The sequence below is a fragment of the Amblyomma americanum genome, chromosome 3 (genome assembly GCF_052857255.1).
Source record: "Amblyomma americanum isolate KBUSLIRL-KWMA chromosome 3, ASM5285725v1, whole genome shotgun sequence".
NCBI classification, from domain to species: Eukaryota; Metazoa; Arthropoda; class Arachnida; order Ixodida; family Ixodidae; genus Amblyomma; species Amblyomma americanum.
The window spans coordinates 210533988-210548821 of record NC_135499.1 but is presented as its reverse complement, the minus strand read 5'-3'; the positions used below and the strand labels follow the sequence as shown (position 1 = coordinate 210548821).

Genomic DNA, 14834 nt, shown 5'->3' with positions numbered 1-14834 from the left:
TTGTCTGCGTGCTGCCCGCAGGCCTCCCTTTGTTTAGCTGCTGCTGCAGCATTCCTCTGCTTTGCACTTTGACATGTAGCACTTTGACACATAGCTTCTCTGAAGTCCTGCTGGTCGCAGAAAGCAGTTCAGTCATGTTCACTTCACTTGCTTTTTTCTTTGTTGCAGAGGGAGTGTTGTCAAATATTGATGTCAGCAGACACTGCCGTGCCATGCCTCTGTTTCTTTTTTTGCGCAGTGGTAGCTGAAGTTTTATTTGGAAAACATGTTTGGAAGGAGGTACTTTGTGAAAACATGTTTGGAAGGAGGTACTTTGTTTTTGATGTTAACGATGATCCCTCTTTCTGGCGATGCAGCTGATACACTTGGAAGTCAAGCCTGCCATTCGGAACCAGATCATAAGAGAGCTGAAAGTGCTTCACGAGTGCAACTCTCCGCACATAGTGGGCTTCTACGGAGCCTTCTACAGTGATGGCGAAATCAATGTCTGCATGGAATACATGGTGAGCACATCTGTTATTACTGGATTATCCAATTCTGAGGCGGCATGCTTTTATCCGTAGCTGCTTGGTCGTTTGCTGCACATGACAGAATGAAAGGTGGTCTGGTTTGGTGTCTTGTCCTCTGTACCATAGCTCTTTGTCCCGCTGGCCGACTGTGGGCTTTAGACGCCAATGCCCTGTCTTGTTTTTTGGTTTGTTTTCTGCTTGTATGCTTTGTGCTGCTTAGAGTGAATTTAAAATAATATATAAGGTGACATGCTGCTGAAAACGTTCCATTGTACTTGGGAAATGATTTGAATAGGAGTTAATGGTGAGTGAAAGAGCTTATAGTATACATTTTGTAAATGCGTATTGCACATCGTAAATGCGGAGGGAGCTGCAGCATGACAGTGAATTTATTATTCTATTGCTCACTGTGAAAACTTAACAAAGAGAAGAAGCAACATGTTCAAATGCAGGAGGGGGGCAGAGGGGAAAAGCAGTGAAGTGAAGTGCAGGTTCCCTTTTCCCACTGCGGAGATGCCTTGGCTCATGTGTAGACAGTCATTTCTATCTTACCCTCGTAATGGCACATTTGAACATTGATTGAATAAAGTTCAGGCTACTTGTAATCTGTGTAGAATTTTATTAATCTTAGAAAATCCTTGTTTCGGACAACGATTCATGTGGATCGTGCTTTGAGTTTCAGGGTTGCAAAAGTCTTTGTCACACTAGCCTGTTGAGACTATTCAGAAACGCTTTCTTTGTCCCTGATGTCAAGAATACTATAAAATACTAGTAGTTTCATGAATTATATTGCACACATTAGAAGTGGCGACGCTTAGTTTCACTTTAAGGTGTTTTACGTCTGATACCGTTGAGCACACTGGCACAGTATCGGGACTGCTTGTTTCAGGTCTGTGTGATAAATTGAGTGAAAAGCCACCTTTAAAAATAATTTCTCCCCCTTGTATAAAATGGTGGGCAAAACAGGCCACCAGCTGCTTTCTCTCTCTCTCTCTTTTCTCTTTCCACCTGTGCTCGAATCACTAGCGATCCCCTTCGATGGAGCCAGACTTTAAGCGCTGCCTCTGTTGAAACATGTCTGTTGTAGCCAGGATTTCGTTCCAAATTCTCGTGCTCAGCAGCTGAATGCCATAGAAGACACTGCCATAGCGGTCGTGAGTTTGCACTGCAAATGTATAACACAGACTCAAAACCAACAACAAAAAATCGTGTAGTATTGAGTTTCATGTTTGGAAAGGACTTTCATAGTGTTAGCTGTCTCAATTTAGCGATGCACTTCAGTTATTGCAAGCCTATTGTCCGTGTGTTGTGCAGTATTGAATTTTGAACAGTACTGGAGCACATGTTCTGACAGTATGATCGTGTTTAGTATGTGCGCAGCAGAGCATGCAATGCCTCTATTTCAGGATATAGCAAGGAACTGGGTTTTTTTTTTTGTGTAATTTTGTGTAACTGCAATTTTGGCTTATCTTGGGTGCCTTTAAATGCTTCCTGTGTAAACACATTAGTTGTGGAGTGTGTCTCGTGTTGAATTTCAAGCTTGTAGGGGCTTTCTTGCTACTTACTCAGTGTACCGTGATGACTGTTCGTTGCGATTAAACTTTTTATACTGCTTTCCTTAGTAAAGTGATTGATTTGTACATTTGCTGGTCTTTCAGGATGGCGGCTCTTTAGATTTAGTGCTAAAAAAGGCAGGCCGCATACCCGAAAAGATTTTGGGCAAGGTCACAATAGCGGTAAGTGCCACTTTCTACATCAAGGCATAGTATCCAACCTTTCTGCACTACTGTTGAACTTTTGGGACAGGCATGTCGGACCAAAATTGCAGTTCAGTAATTGTTGATATTGTTGTACTGCATTTAAAAGTTAATCATAATTTGTTAATTATTCTAGTGCATTTAGTTGCATTATGTTTGCGAGTGTATAAAAAGATTACGTTCTAGTGACCGCGTTTGTTTGCAGGTACTGAAAGGTCTTAATTATCTGAGGGAGAAGCATCAAATAATGCATCGTGGTACGTATGCGTATCTTTTGTTTACCTACATTGTTGATTTTCTTTCCCTTGTGGCGTAATGTTCAAGCTGTGCACACTGTTCGCTTTATTGCTCTGACTACAGTGCTCGGTTAAAGGGACTGAAAAGTAATATTTAAGGGCGCCATATTTTTTGATGGAATGTAAAAGCCTGGTAGCTGACCCTGTGAACGGGGAGAGAAGTGTTCAGCTCACCTTGCATGGCATTTCACTACGGTCTGCAGCGGTCAGTCGTGCACAGTGGCTGGGTGGATCGGCGGTGGCAGGGGGGTCCCATTGGCAGATGTCCAATCCATGTGCATGCATGGCTCCTGCCAAAAGACCTGAGGGCTTTGGGAGAAATGCACTTGTCCCAGGCTGTGGAGAGGAGGTCTCTTCAGTTCTAAGAACAGAAAGAGGGAAGATCTGTGATGGTGTTGTCACCGAGGCACGGAAGGTAGGAAGGTAGCGGGGCTGGTGTGTGTGCGTCTCCCCCACAACCTTACAAATGGCACCGCGCATCATGTCATGTGATAATTGCGCATGGCCATTGCTGCAGGACGAGGGATTCATGTGTATTCCTCACAAGCTGTTAACTTATACATTGGTGGGTACTCTAATAATACAGAAGTTTCATCATGCAGTGTTGCTGCATCTTGTTTCATGTGCAAATTTCGCTGCTGAGTTAATGTTGTAATTCCTTAATAACTAGTAATACCATGGCCAATTCTATCAATATAAGGCAAGATCTTTTCAGTGCCATCATATTCTTGGCAACACCTTTTGGTTAGTTGCCACTCTTTTGAATGGCAGTTCTGCTTACTTTTGTCTAGCTAAAAAAAAATGGCAGTGGTACAATGTTTGCCAGCTTCTAATCACTGTTGTTCATCATGTTACATAGGGGGTGGCTTTACCACTTCTATTTAAATGAGCTGTCATTCTAAGTACGTGGCAGCTAATTGACTCTACTGTACTGCAAAAAAAAAAAAAAAGATTGGCAGGTGTGCTGCACTTACAGTTGCGAGTAGGATTATGTGAGAAACAGGAACATTAACTTTTGCTTCACTTGCAGATGTCAAGCCATCAAACATGCTTGTGAACTCTCGAGGTGAAATCAAGATCTGCGACTTTGGTGTGAGCGGACAGCTGATCGATTCCATGGCAAACTCTTTTGTGGGAACACGATCTTACATGTCGGTATGTGCCAGCATTGCCTGTTCTTCTGATGTGTGACCATGAGAAGTTTTAAACATGAAGACCAGCTAGCTTTTAGAGGGCCCCTCACTAGGCCTGGTCACTGCAAACAATCTCAATACATAGCTCAGACAGTTATGGTCACCTTTAAAAAATGCTTGAGCCATGCATACTGCAGAAGATGGTGGAAATTAAATCCAAAACCCTTTTGTGCTCCTTTGTGACATAGCCATTCTTATTGCCACCACCTTCTTTCGCCTATGGTGACGTGTCTGTACCCAAAACATCCAAGCACTCCCATTTCGCCATCATCCTCATCGATGTGTGATGTGCTTCCTCTGGGGTCTGGTTACCTGATTACCGAGCTCATTTTCTTTCTTGGCACTCTGTCTTCTTACGTGTAGAAGCAAGCATTTCAGCTTAGCATCCTTTACCATTTTGCATTTCTCTATGGCTTGTGACTCGTCTTGTTCTTTCTCGTTTTTCTTTAAGTATCACAGCTCTCTTGCATGCTTACTGGCATATCTGCAGTAAAGTGGGAGTGTGACTACATTTTCGTTCTGCTGCTCGTGAATTCCCATAACGTCACTCTCCTGTTGTGATAGTAGTGTTTTGCATGGCAGGACGTACAGTCTGCCTCCAGGTGACTGGCGTAGACTTCTGCTGTGAGTTTGTTGCACTTGTAGAGCAGAGGGGAACACGAAGTGACCACATTTGGTGCCATGTCCATTTGTGAAGTCCCTCATGAAAGTTTGAGGAGACTGGATCACATCAGAGTGGCAGGCAGTCCAGTCAGGTAGTGTTACTGCTTTTTTTTTCAGGCGTACTCTCCCCAGGATTGTTTCTTTTTGCATGGCGGCCCGTGGGTGACCAGCCTCCGCAAGCAGCCTTTGTCTTTCTCGTCTTTTGAGTAGAGGTGAAGCTGTGTTAAAGGTCTGCACCAATTACGTGGCGATAGCTGGCCCCATAATGAATTCACAACATCGGAACTTGCGGATATAGTAACACGCGAGGAGTGAATTTAAAGGGGTGCCATACTCTCAAATGCTGCTTGTGTGGTCACCTCTGAGCATGCAATAGAGCTGCGTCACAAAAAGGTTCGAGGCCCGAGAATGCAGTGCAAGTACAATGCAGGCCTCATAGATATGCAAAGAAAGAAAAAGCAAAACTGAAATGCTTACTTCTTGAATGTCTGTTGCATTGAAAGGGTGCAAGCACAGCTCATAGGTGGCCTGAAATTGGAGGAAGCATGTCTGAAATCTATTAGGTTGATTGGCCAAGCAAGTGCTTAGACATATTTTTAAGGATTGACTTGTGGTGAGAGGGAGTGCGAGTGAATGTTGGTTTTAGGTTTTACCATGCTTTGTGCCACACATGACTGCAATACTCTGCAGTGACAGTCTAACTGCCTGCATACCTACAGACTGCACTGCTTTGTGAGGGTCCTTTTGACCAGATTCCAAGTGCTGTTCTTCCGTATGCAGCATAACCTGTGCACCCCCACACTTCTTATGTGCTCTTTGTGAGGTTTGCTGTTTTTATTGCAGCCGGAGCGGCTTCAGGGCACCCACTACACAGTCCAGTCGGACATCTGGAGCCTGGGCCTGTCATTGGTGGAAATGGCTCTGGGCCGGTACCCAATCCCACCACCTGATGACAGAGAACTGAGCGCCATCTTTGGCCGGAACTACACCCCGGAAAGTGAGTGATGGCTTTGAGGTCATAGGTTGACATCACTGCAGAGAGAGGAGTCTCTGATTCTTCATGGAGGCTTCACACCAGTGTTCTTTGGAGAGTTGGGATAGTGGCAGCTGACTGGGGAGTTCCAACAGCAGTTATTTCTGCAAACAGCCATTAAAATCTTGGAAGACCAGCTGCATGAACAAATTCGTGAACATGCTTGATCCAATAGAAAATTACTTATATGTGTTTCAGCATTCATGAGTGAATGGAACAAGAATACTATGTTGAAAACAATTCAGCAGGGGGGGCCTGAATGCAGTTATTATGCTTTCATCAGCCGGATTGTGGGCTGCTCTTGTTTTGCTATGGTTGCAAGCCATTAAAAACAATGCTGTACACTGCTATATTTGATTAGTTCGTCAAAGCTACTGACCAACTTGCTGTCTGCCACGAATGCTTTCAAGGAATTGTTTTAACAGTTGTATGTGCTGGCAAAAAAAAATGCACTGCCGACAAGGGTGAAAGAGACACTTTTGGAGAGGACGGAGCTGTCTTGCGTTTTCATAGAAAATGTGGCAAGATGAGCCATTTTTTAGAACTGACAATACTTGCATTTCTTTGCTTTTTCTCCTGTTCGTTGCGCACGTTATTTGCTTATGGCGTTTGCAGGCGTCTGTTTGGTTTTTGTACTTAAGACGCATAACAGCTTATGAATCGAGGGGTCTCTTTAGGTCCCTGGTTATTGCTTCCCTATTGGGTCTTAATGCCAAAAGTCCCCGTGTCTAGTTGCTTTTTGTTTTTCATGCGACACCGCAGTGGGTCAGCAGTTATGGTGCTCTGCTGCTGACCTGAAAGTTCAATCCCGGCAATGGCGGTCGCATTTTGATGGAGGTGAATGCTAGAGGCCTGTGTGCTGTGCAAAGTCAGTGCACATTAAAGAACCCCAGGTGGTCGAAATTTTTCATAGTCCTCCCCTACAGTGTTCCTTATAGCCTTAGTCTCTTTGGGATATTAAACTCCATAAACCTAAACCTGTTTTTCATGCCATGCTGAAAATTTGTCCGAAACAAATACGTGGACTGTGTGAGAGCCTTGTTTTAGCTACAGCAGTTACTGACAAGAGCGACGCATGTAACGTGGCAAAGATGTGAAATTGTCGTTTTGAAATTGTGCGTGTATCAAGTCAGGACTTCGATGGTTCATATTACATAACATGCTGTACTTGAGACGTTAAAGCCTTTGCAGTCCCTGAAATCATCAAAAAGAAAGTAAGTTCTTGCTAGACATTGTGCCCGACTTACTTTACTGCATTGAGCTGTTTGAAACTGAAAATAGGAAGTTGAAGCCCGCAAATGTTGCCCAGTTCAGCTCATCTCCGTCAGAAATATCTACGTGTAATGTGCCAGGCTGCTGTGGTGGCTAATTGGTTAGGGCGCTTGGTTGCCGAGTCTGAGGACGCAGGTTCAGTCTGGCCGTATTTCAATAGCAGTGAAACGCAAGGCGCTAGTGTGCTTTGGAGTCAACTTTTTCTTTTTTTGCCAGCGAGGGGCGTGAGTTGGGGGGGTCAACATGTAGGCAGCAATATATTATAGTATATATTGTGCATTTTGACCTTTGTGGAGTATCTTACGATGTGCTTGCAAAATCTTTGCGTTATTTGTGCACCCCGTTTTTGAAGCATTAATTTAAACAAAAAAAGTATGCAAATTACATCAGTAAATACGGTACTTATGTTAGAATCATCCTGATGTTAATAAAATGGGAGCGCCATTGTTTCAGTAAAGCAGCAAACATTATGAGCGACTACTACTTGCAAACGTTGGTTGTGCAAAACCAAAAATTGACTGCACATTTTGTTACCTACCTTTTTGTCACTGTAGTATTAACATGACCTCCTTGACATGCCACATATCCTGTCGCCGGCACAACTGCATTTGCGTGTGTGACACGTGGCTCTCTTGTTATGCAGGCAACTCAGGCATGGCATCGGGCGATGGACCACGGCCCATGTCGATCTTTGAACTTCTCGACTACATTGTCAATGAAGTCAGTGCTGGTTATTTTCTTATTTGCTGCTTAATCTGCCTTTTGCGCGAGGATGTGGTGCCGCCACGCGGTAGCTGCTAGGAAGCAAACTGGATGGCGGCCTAGCAGGTGACGCTCAGAGCGCATCCTGCTACGGGCTATTGTATGATTGGAATGAGGAAAAGAATTGACTGTCGAATTGTGTAGTGAGGCGAAGTGCAAATTAGGTGCGCTAGCACTTCGTTTTGCACTTTGGTTCCGGTGTTCGGGTTCATTGTTTACGGATGGAAGTTGTTCGGAGGATAGCGATAATAATGTCCATATATGCGGAATTGGTCATTCTCTACTTTACATTCATAGACCCCTGGGAGTTCTCGTATCACTCCTAGCGCAGTAGTGCAGCAGTTAAACGATGCGCCACTGCCCTGAGATGGCAAGTGCTGCCATCGTTGGAACTGCCACCTGCCACAGTGGGCAGTCTGCTTACAATCCAGTGCGCAGGACGCACACACTCTCCACGCATGCACACATGTACATGCACATGCATGCACACACATACATATGCGCACAGAGAGGGAGAGAGTTAACCTGTATACATATAATGAAATTGAAAAAGTCTGCTATTTTTCTTTACGTCCAGGTTTTCATTACATGCAATTTTCGCGTGGCTCGCGCAATGCTGCTATGAGTGGGGTGGGGAGAGTGGGAGAGTTGGGGAGGCGAGGCCATTGCGACCAAGCTATACTCCATTTCATACATCAGGTGCAACGCTGTGAAAGGTACGGAAGTAGTCCGCACGAGAAAATAAAGGGAGGCGTGTTACTTCGCGCTTGTTTTGTGGCCGAGCTGTGTAAGGCACTAGGAAGGGACAGCGTGTCGTCAGTAGTAAGAGCGCATTTATTCTAGCTCATGACAATTGTGCTGTGTAGTAAGCCTGCACGCAAATCATTTACAATGTTACGCTTACCACAAGGAGCGCACTACTTTTTGGTCGCGGATGCAGGCAGTGCAAACAAGAACGCTGGCTTTGACAGTGTTGCACCTGATGTATGAAACGGAGTATAGAGGAGAGCATGTGTGGTTGCGCCACGGCCGGTATACGGGCAGCTGAGGCACATACTTCTTCCCGCATGTTCCCTCTCTCCATTTGCCTGCCGCTATCGCCCCAGGAAATGGACTTTTCACCTTGTGTCGCTCTTGCTCTCTGCCGTTCCTGCTTCACCACAATAACGCGAGCAACCGCGCGGCGGTAGTTGGCATCCATTGCTCACGCCGTTTCTTTTTTGCTGTGGCCTTCTATTTTTCGCTGCTTTTGAGCATTAACCGTTGTAGTGCCACTTGGTACGATGTTCCAAGAGCGAAAGCAGTGGCGAAGCTGTTTTGGTTACCTCCGATACGTTTCCTATGGGAGTGGCTTGAAACAATGCCATCCAGTTCACTTCTCTACGCGCCGCTAGGTTTGTGGGCATAAGGAGATAACTCGCTCGGAAGGCGTATTGGTGTTCTTCAGGTGGCGCAGCTTGTTCCTTTTCGGAGAGCATGAAGAGAGCATTGTGTGGGACACAAGATGTCCCAAATCAACGCACTGTTTTCTTATCGTGTTTAAAATAGGTATGAGTTTCTTTTTGAACTTTTAAAAGGGAAGCTAAAGTTGTTTTTATGATAGTGCTGTCTTTAGTGTTACTGCAAGTTTTCGGTTTGTTTTCAGGAACTAATGTGTTAGCAGCTTTACTTCTGCTCGACATATACTTGCGTGCCTTTAAGTACAAGTTGTCATTGATGTGGAAAATGTAACAAGAAGAGCAGTATATAGGAATAGATTAGCTACAGCTATTACAACTTGCGCAGCATACCTTCAAGGAGGTATCATCACATTTTCGTCCTTTCTTTCTAATTGTTTTTCTCTCTCCCAGGCCCCACCATCAGTGCCGACAGGTGTCTTCTCGCCAGAGTTCAAGGACCTCGTTGATCGATGGTGGGTATCTTCTAATTGCCCTTCTCTCGCTTCGTTGCTATGTGTTTTTTCATTTTCCTGATGCAGGGTGGCTCTTGTAATTGATGCATTACATACAGCCACTGCACTGTGATTGTATACAGTTGGTACATGGCCATTGCTATTCCAACATTTATAGATGTGAAGTAGAAAACTCAAAATTCTGTGAGTCAGCTTCCCTGCAAGAAAGCTTTTCAACTATAAGTTCTCATTCACAAGCTGCATTCGCGGTCATTGTTCTCCACACAAAAGGTGAAAGCTTGAGTGTTGACTTGTGGATCCAGCCCTCCCTTACAGTTTTTTTTTTAAGCTTTTGTAGCAAACATAGCCCTAAGTTAACATTTATTAATTCAGTTTAATCTAGAGACAGTTGCTGCTGATTCAGAAGGTCATGGTAAACCAGTATGGTCTTTTCAATAGCTGTCCCTTCTGCTTCTGTGTGCACAATTTGAAGGCATGTGATGATTGTAGGAGATCACGTTGATTCAGGGGTCATTGCCTCCTTTTTTTGTTTTTGAAAGCTAACGCAAGAGTACAGTCTGTGAATCCGACTTCTTGCTTGGGGAACATCCTTATGAAGAAGCTGACTTAGAGAATTTTGCAGGTTTTCAATTACCTGAACTTGTGGAATTTGGGGCGTAGTCTTCTGCCCCGCACCACCGCTTTGCGGATGTGGCATCTTTGGCTGCTAACAGCGGAGGGGTTCGTGCTCAAGGGAACAAAGAAAGGGACGACAAAGCGTGATCACTTGGATGCTATTTATTACCCTTGCAAATAATACACAGAGCGGGCCATCTAGCTTCAAAACATCAAGGCATTCCTCCTAAGTATAAAGCTACATAAGAAAGGCTTCCAACTAATTGGCTGGGGCAGGGGTGAGACTTCGGAGGTATCGGTGGCGGTTCTGGCAAATGTCTACATGCCGCATTCATCGGGCAAAGCCATTCCTAGACATTTGCCGGGATGCCCATGCGCCTGCTGCGGGAGGCGATGATGCGACGAGAGCAACAACTTGGGGGGGCGAGAGTCCACAACTGTTTGTGATGCTGTCCGGAACTCGAAGAGACTGTCACCGGCTCGCCTGAGTTCCATGTAGCCTTCGAGGTGGCGCTTCTGTTGCTGCTTCCGCTTCCTTCATGAAAGAGATGAAAAATTGCTGGCCGTGCTCTTCTACTTTTTATCGTTGATTATCAGCAGGTTTCCTGTATTATGAGCAGTGATAAACTTGATTACACTGATTTGGCTTCGTGCCTGCTTTAACTTTTTTTTTCAACATTGAATACTTGATTTTTATTACAATAATATTCGAAATCAAGAATAAAAAATAAGCATTTTTGTGAAGAAATTTTGTGATATAACAAAATGGTGAAAGGCGTAACTTGCGTTTGTTCCCTGACCCGCTCTGCTCTCTTCTGGTCTCCTAATGTGTTGCAACTATCATTTTCTTTTAAGAAAGCTTGCTGCATTGCCTGCGTTCTTAGTAATGTGCAATAAATAGCCTCAAATCTTCACTAGCAGAATTGAGGCACTCGCTCAAGAGTTCTTAATCAGTATTTTCATTAATACTAGAGAACAAATACTGGTTTAACCGTGGATTGGACATGAATTTTAAGAACATAATCTGAGTCATCGTGCGAGAACCTGGGGCCCCATTTTGTACCAGTGTTTATGTGGATGCAATCTCGAAGCAGGCATTCGCATTTCTGCAGCATGAAGTTCGATTACAGTCGTCTTTTGCATGCTCTTTGCCTGGCATTCCGCCTAGCATTAGTCAGAATAAAGGGACAGGTTGACTGCCTCCCATCTTGAGTGTTGTGGTAGTCTGACGTGCTCGTTTTTCATTTGTAGAAAATTTGTTCCATGGGGCTGACAATGAATACCTCTGTGTGCCGTGTTCACTTATTGATCAGGACCTCTGCATTGTTTTTTGAAACTTCACAGCTTGAAGAGGAATCCAAACGAGCGAGGGGACTTGAAGACATTAATGGTGAGTGAGGGTCTTCATTGCTACCCTTAATTTTGTTAATTATGTTAGGTTTATTCCATGTAAGCATCTAAGGCCATCGTGTACTGAACAGGGTTACATGTATTTCTTCCTTTCTATCTTGCTCTCTTTTTTCTTTCTTTCTTTCTTTCTTTCTTTCTTTCTTTCTTTCTTTCTTTCTTTCTTTCTTTCTTTCTTTCTTTCTTTCTTTCTTTCTTTCTTTCTTTCTTTCTTTCTTTCTTTCTTTCTTTCTTTCTTTCTTTCTTTCTTTCTTTCTTTCTTTCTTTCTTTCTTTCTTTCTTTCTTTCTTTCTTTCTTTCTTTCTTTCTTTCTTTCTTTCTTTCTTTCTTTCTTTCTTTCTTTCTTTAAACCTAAACCTTGGCCATCATGTTAAAAATGTTGTAAGTGTGCTTGAAATTTTCGTGCCTTTAACAACTCATAAGTGAAAGAGGGTCTTAACAAATGCCTCTTTTCCGAGAAGTGAGGTATCGGGGATAGACAAACACAATGTTTACAAACATAGGGGGCACTTGTGGACGCCGGAGCCGGCTGGAGGTAAAAACTGGAGTTAGGAACCACAGAAATGCATGTGAACAAAAGTTTTAAAAGCAGTTTTATGATTTCATGGTGCACCTTTGATGTCGTCCCTTTGTGAAAAAGACCCTAATACATCCTAGAACAGATTATGCAAGTGTGAAACATTATTTCAAAGGTGAAGTATTTTTAAAATACCGCGATACATGCGCGCGGGAGTTGCCCCCTGCTGGGGCAACTCCACAGAAACACATTAGGAAACCTTTCCTAAATATTTTTCTTGTTCCACGGTGCACCCATGAAGGCAGCCGATTGTTAACAGTTTGCGAATGCTTTGAAAAACTGTGTGACAAAGTATGCTACATCATTTTTTCACAAAAGGACAGCCTTGTACGTTCACTGTGAAATCAAGAAACTATTTTGAAACATTTTGTTTGCATGTGTTTCCATGGGGCATAACCCTACTATTTAATCCCATTCGGCCCGGCTGACGACAGCAGCGCTTCCGCATCTTGCTTACGTTACAGATTAGTGTTGGTCTCTTAGCAGTTAAAATTTCATCGAATCTGGTTGAATAATAGTTTAGTGACGAAACGCTTATGTGCAAAAATACGAGCAGGCCGAACCTGGGGGCACAAGGCAAGAACTGGAATGCAGTGGCAGTCTCCCGTATGGTGGTTTCTCTGCAGTACCCAGTAGCAAAGGGGATAAGCATCCAAAAGTAACCTGCGCTAATATACGAGCGAACCGTTCAATCAGGAGTGCTACATGAAGAAGAGAAATGCAGCTGCTTGTTCGCAGTGCCTAAAGGCCAGGGGGTGCTGCAAGGAGGCACTTACATATGAGTGGGCCAGGTCTGGGGAAGGCAGCATGGAGAAAAGAATGTGCATTGTCTGCAAAGGGTTGACGCATACAAAAACAACGCAGAAGAGATCCCGACTACTTTCGGCATTGCCGTCGGCAGACCAGACATGTTGCAAACTTTTTTTCACACTAAGGATAACACCAGTGCAGGTTGAATACTGCGAGCATTGGAAAGGGGCTGCTCAGACCTTGCACCAAGAAATGGTAATCAACATTTTTATGAAATAAAAGTGTCGGTTCAAGAGTGTACCTCGTTCAACAGTTAACTTTTCAAAATTAGGCAGTTTGGATCGTAACATTTCCCGAATAATACGTCCCCCCCTCTCTGCTGGATTTTTTAGAAGACAAGGTTTTACTGTACTGATACTTCCGCACGCAGCTGCAATTTCAGGCTGCATCTCAGGAATGCTTTATATCTACAGAGCATTATCACAAATAGTATTAAAATGGTATACATAATTATCACTCGGTATGGAGGCTGCTTAAGGCGGCTGAATAGTTTTGTGATTTTCTCATTGTGCATGCTCCTGAACATTTGGCAAGTATCTGTTTAACTTTCCGATTGACTACGGTCAAGGAAGCTCAATTGTTAGATTTAGTATAGTTTCAAACAGACTTAGTTGATGCTGCGGGGATGACAGGCTTGTTCAAACTGACATTTTGTTCTTGAAATGCACTTGTATGTTCAGCTGGGCACAGGTAAAAATTAAATTGCTAATACAGAAATTGTCAATTGTGTAACATGTCAAATTGTAACATCGCAATACCAGTTGATTTGCATCCAGTTCTTTGCGCAGATAAAAGTCATTTTAGCTTGGGACCATTCGTTGTAGACGTTTGCTACCTTTTACTATGTTTGTGTTTCAAAGATGTGCCGAAACTGCATGGAAAATTTTTAGTGATGCTAATATGTCTTGCTATTCGAACAAATTACATGTGCCCTTCTCATTGAGTAAAGCTGAAATTTGGGCGAGTTGGTAAGCATTCATGGTGGGTGAACAGTGCAACAAAGGCGGGACAAATGCAAGACAAGCGCTGACTAGCAACTGAGTTTATTGAAGAACGAGAAGTGGTAATATATAGTGAACGTGAACCATAAAATATGAAAACAGAAAAAACGACAAAAGGGGGGTAAACAACCTATGTCATGTGCAAGTCCAGATATTGAATTTCCTTGTCACTTAATGTCACAGAAGGATTGCTGATGCACTTTTCTGCCAGATTATGAATGTGATATGCTTCCATGAGCGGTGTTGACACTGGCATAAACAGTGCATCAAAAGACTTGGTCACTCGTATTTTCAGGTACGTAGATGACTACCTGGTTATCACCCGTGCAGGCAGCTTCCCAAAAAGGCTGGTTGATGTTTTGAAAGTTTTCAACAAATATGGATGCGGCCTCAAGTTCACCACTGAGATCCCCAACGATAATCAGCTTCAGTTTTTAGATGTGGCTCTGTTTATCGAACGTGAACATGCTTGCTGGAATTATCGACCGAGGTCTGCAAAACCGTTGCTGAACTTTTCATCGGGTCACTCCTAGCTGATCAAAGAAGGTATAGCACTATCGTGCCTGAAATCTGCACTGAAAAAGGATTGCTGACGGCATTATTGCACAAGTGTGCAGGTTACGCGCTAATGGTTACCCAGATCGTGTCATCTCTAGGGCTTCAGGAAAGCTGCTTAAAAGTGTTAAGAGCGGCAACTCCAATGTAAGGAATGCGAAAAGAAGACTGGCTGTAGTCCCCTACAAGCACGGCATGTCGCATGGCCTCAAGAAGGTTGCAGGCAGGTACGACGTCGATGTCATATTTTCTGCCCCTAGAAAACTGATTGCCATGGGCAAACAAGTTTCGCAGAGACAACAGACAAAAAAGGTCGGTTGCCAGGTTCGACATGTGTCACCCTCTGTTGACTGCAAAGAAAACGTGGTATACCAGATGTCCTTCAGGTGTGGTGCCACCTATGTTGGGCAAACAGGCAGATGCCTGAATAAGAGATTAATGGAGCACTGATGCGCAAGAAAAAATGACCCTC

General features: G+C 43.8%; 1 protein-coding gene across 1 annotated transcript in view; it reads left to right on the top strand.

Moving 5' to 3' along the window:
• Window positions 1-14834, top strand: part of Dsor1 (mitogen-activated protein kinase kinase 1) — a 34549-nt gene that overhangs the window by 5969 nt on the left and 13746 nt on the right. The window contains exons 3-10 of the mRNA XM_077659830.1: window positions 357-503; window positions 2168-2245; window positions 2472-2523; window positions 3593-3717; window positions 5262-5415; window positions 7367-7443; window positions 9336-9397; window positions 11357-11402. Coding sequence (XP_077515956.1) covers window positions 357-503; window positions 2168-2245; window positions 2472-2523; window positions 3593-3717; window positions 5262-5415; window positions 7367-7443; window positions 9336-9397; window positions 11357-11402 — 741 coding nt within the window. The remainder of the gene's footprint in view (window positions 1-356; window positions 504-2167; window positions 2246-2471; window positions 2524-3592; window positions 3718-5261; window positions 5416-7366; window positions 7444-9335; window positions 9398-11356; window positions 11403-14834) is intronic.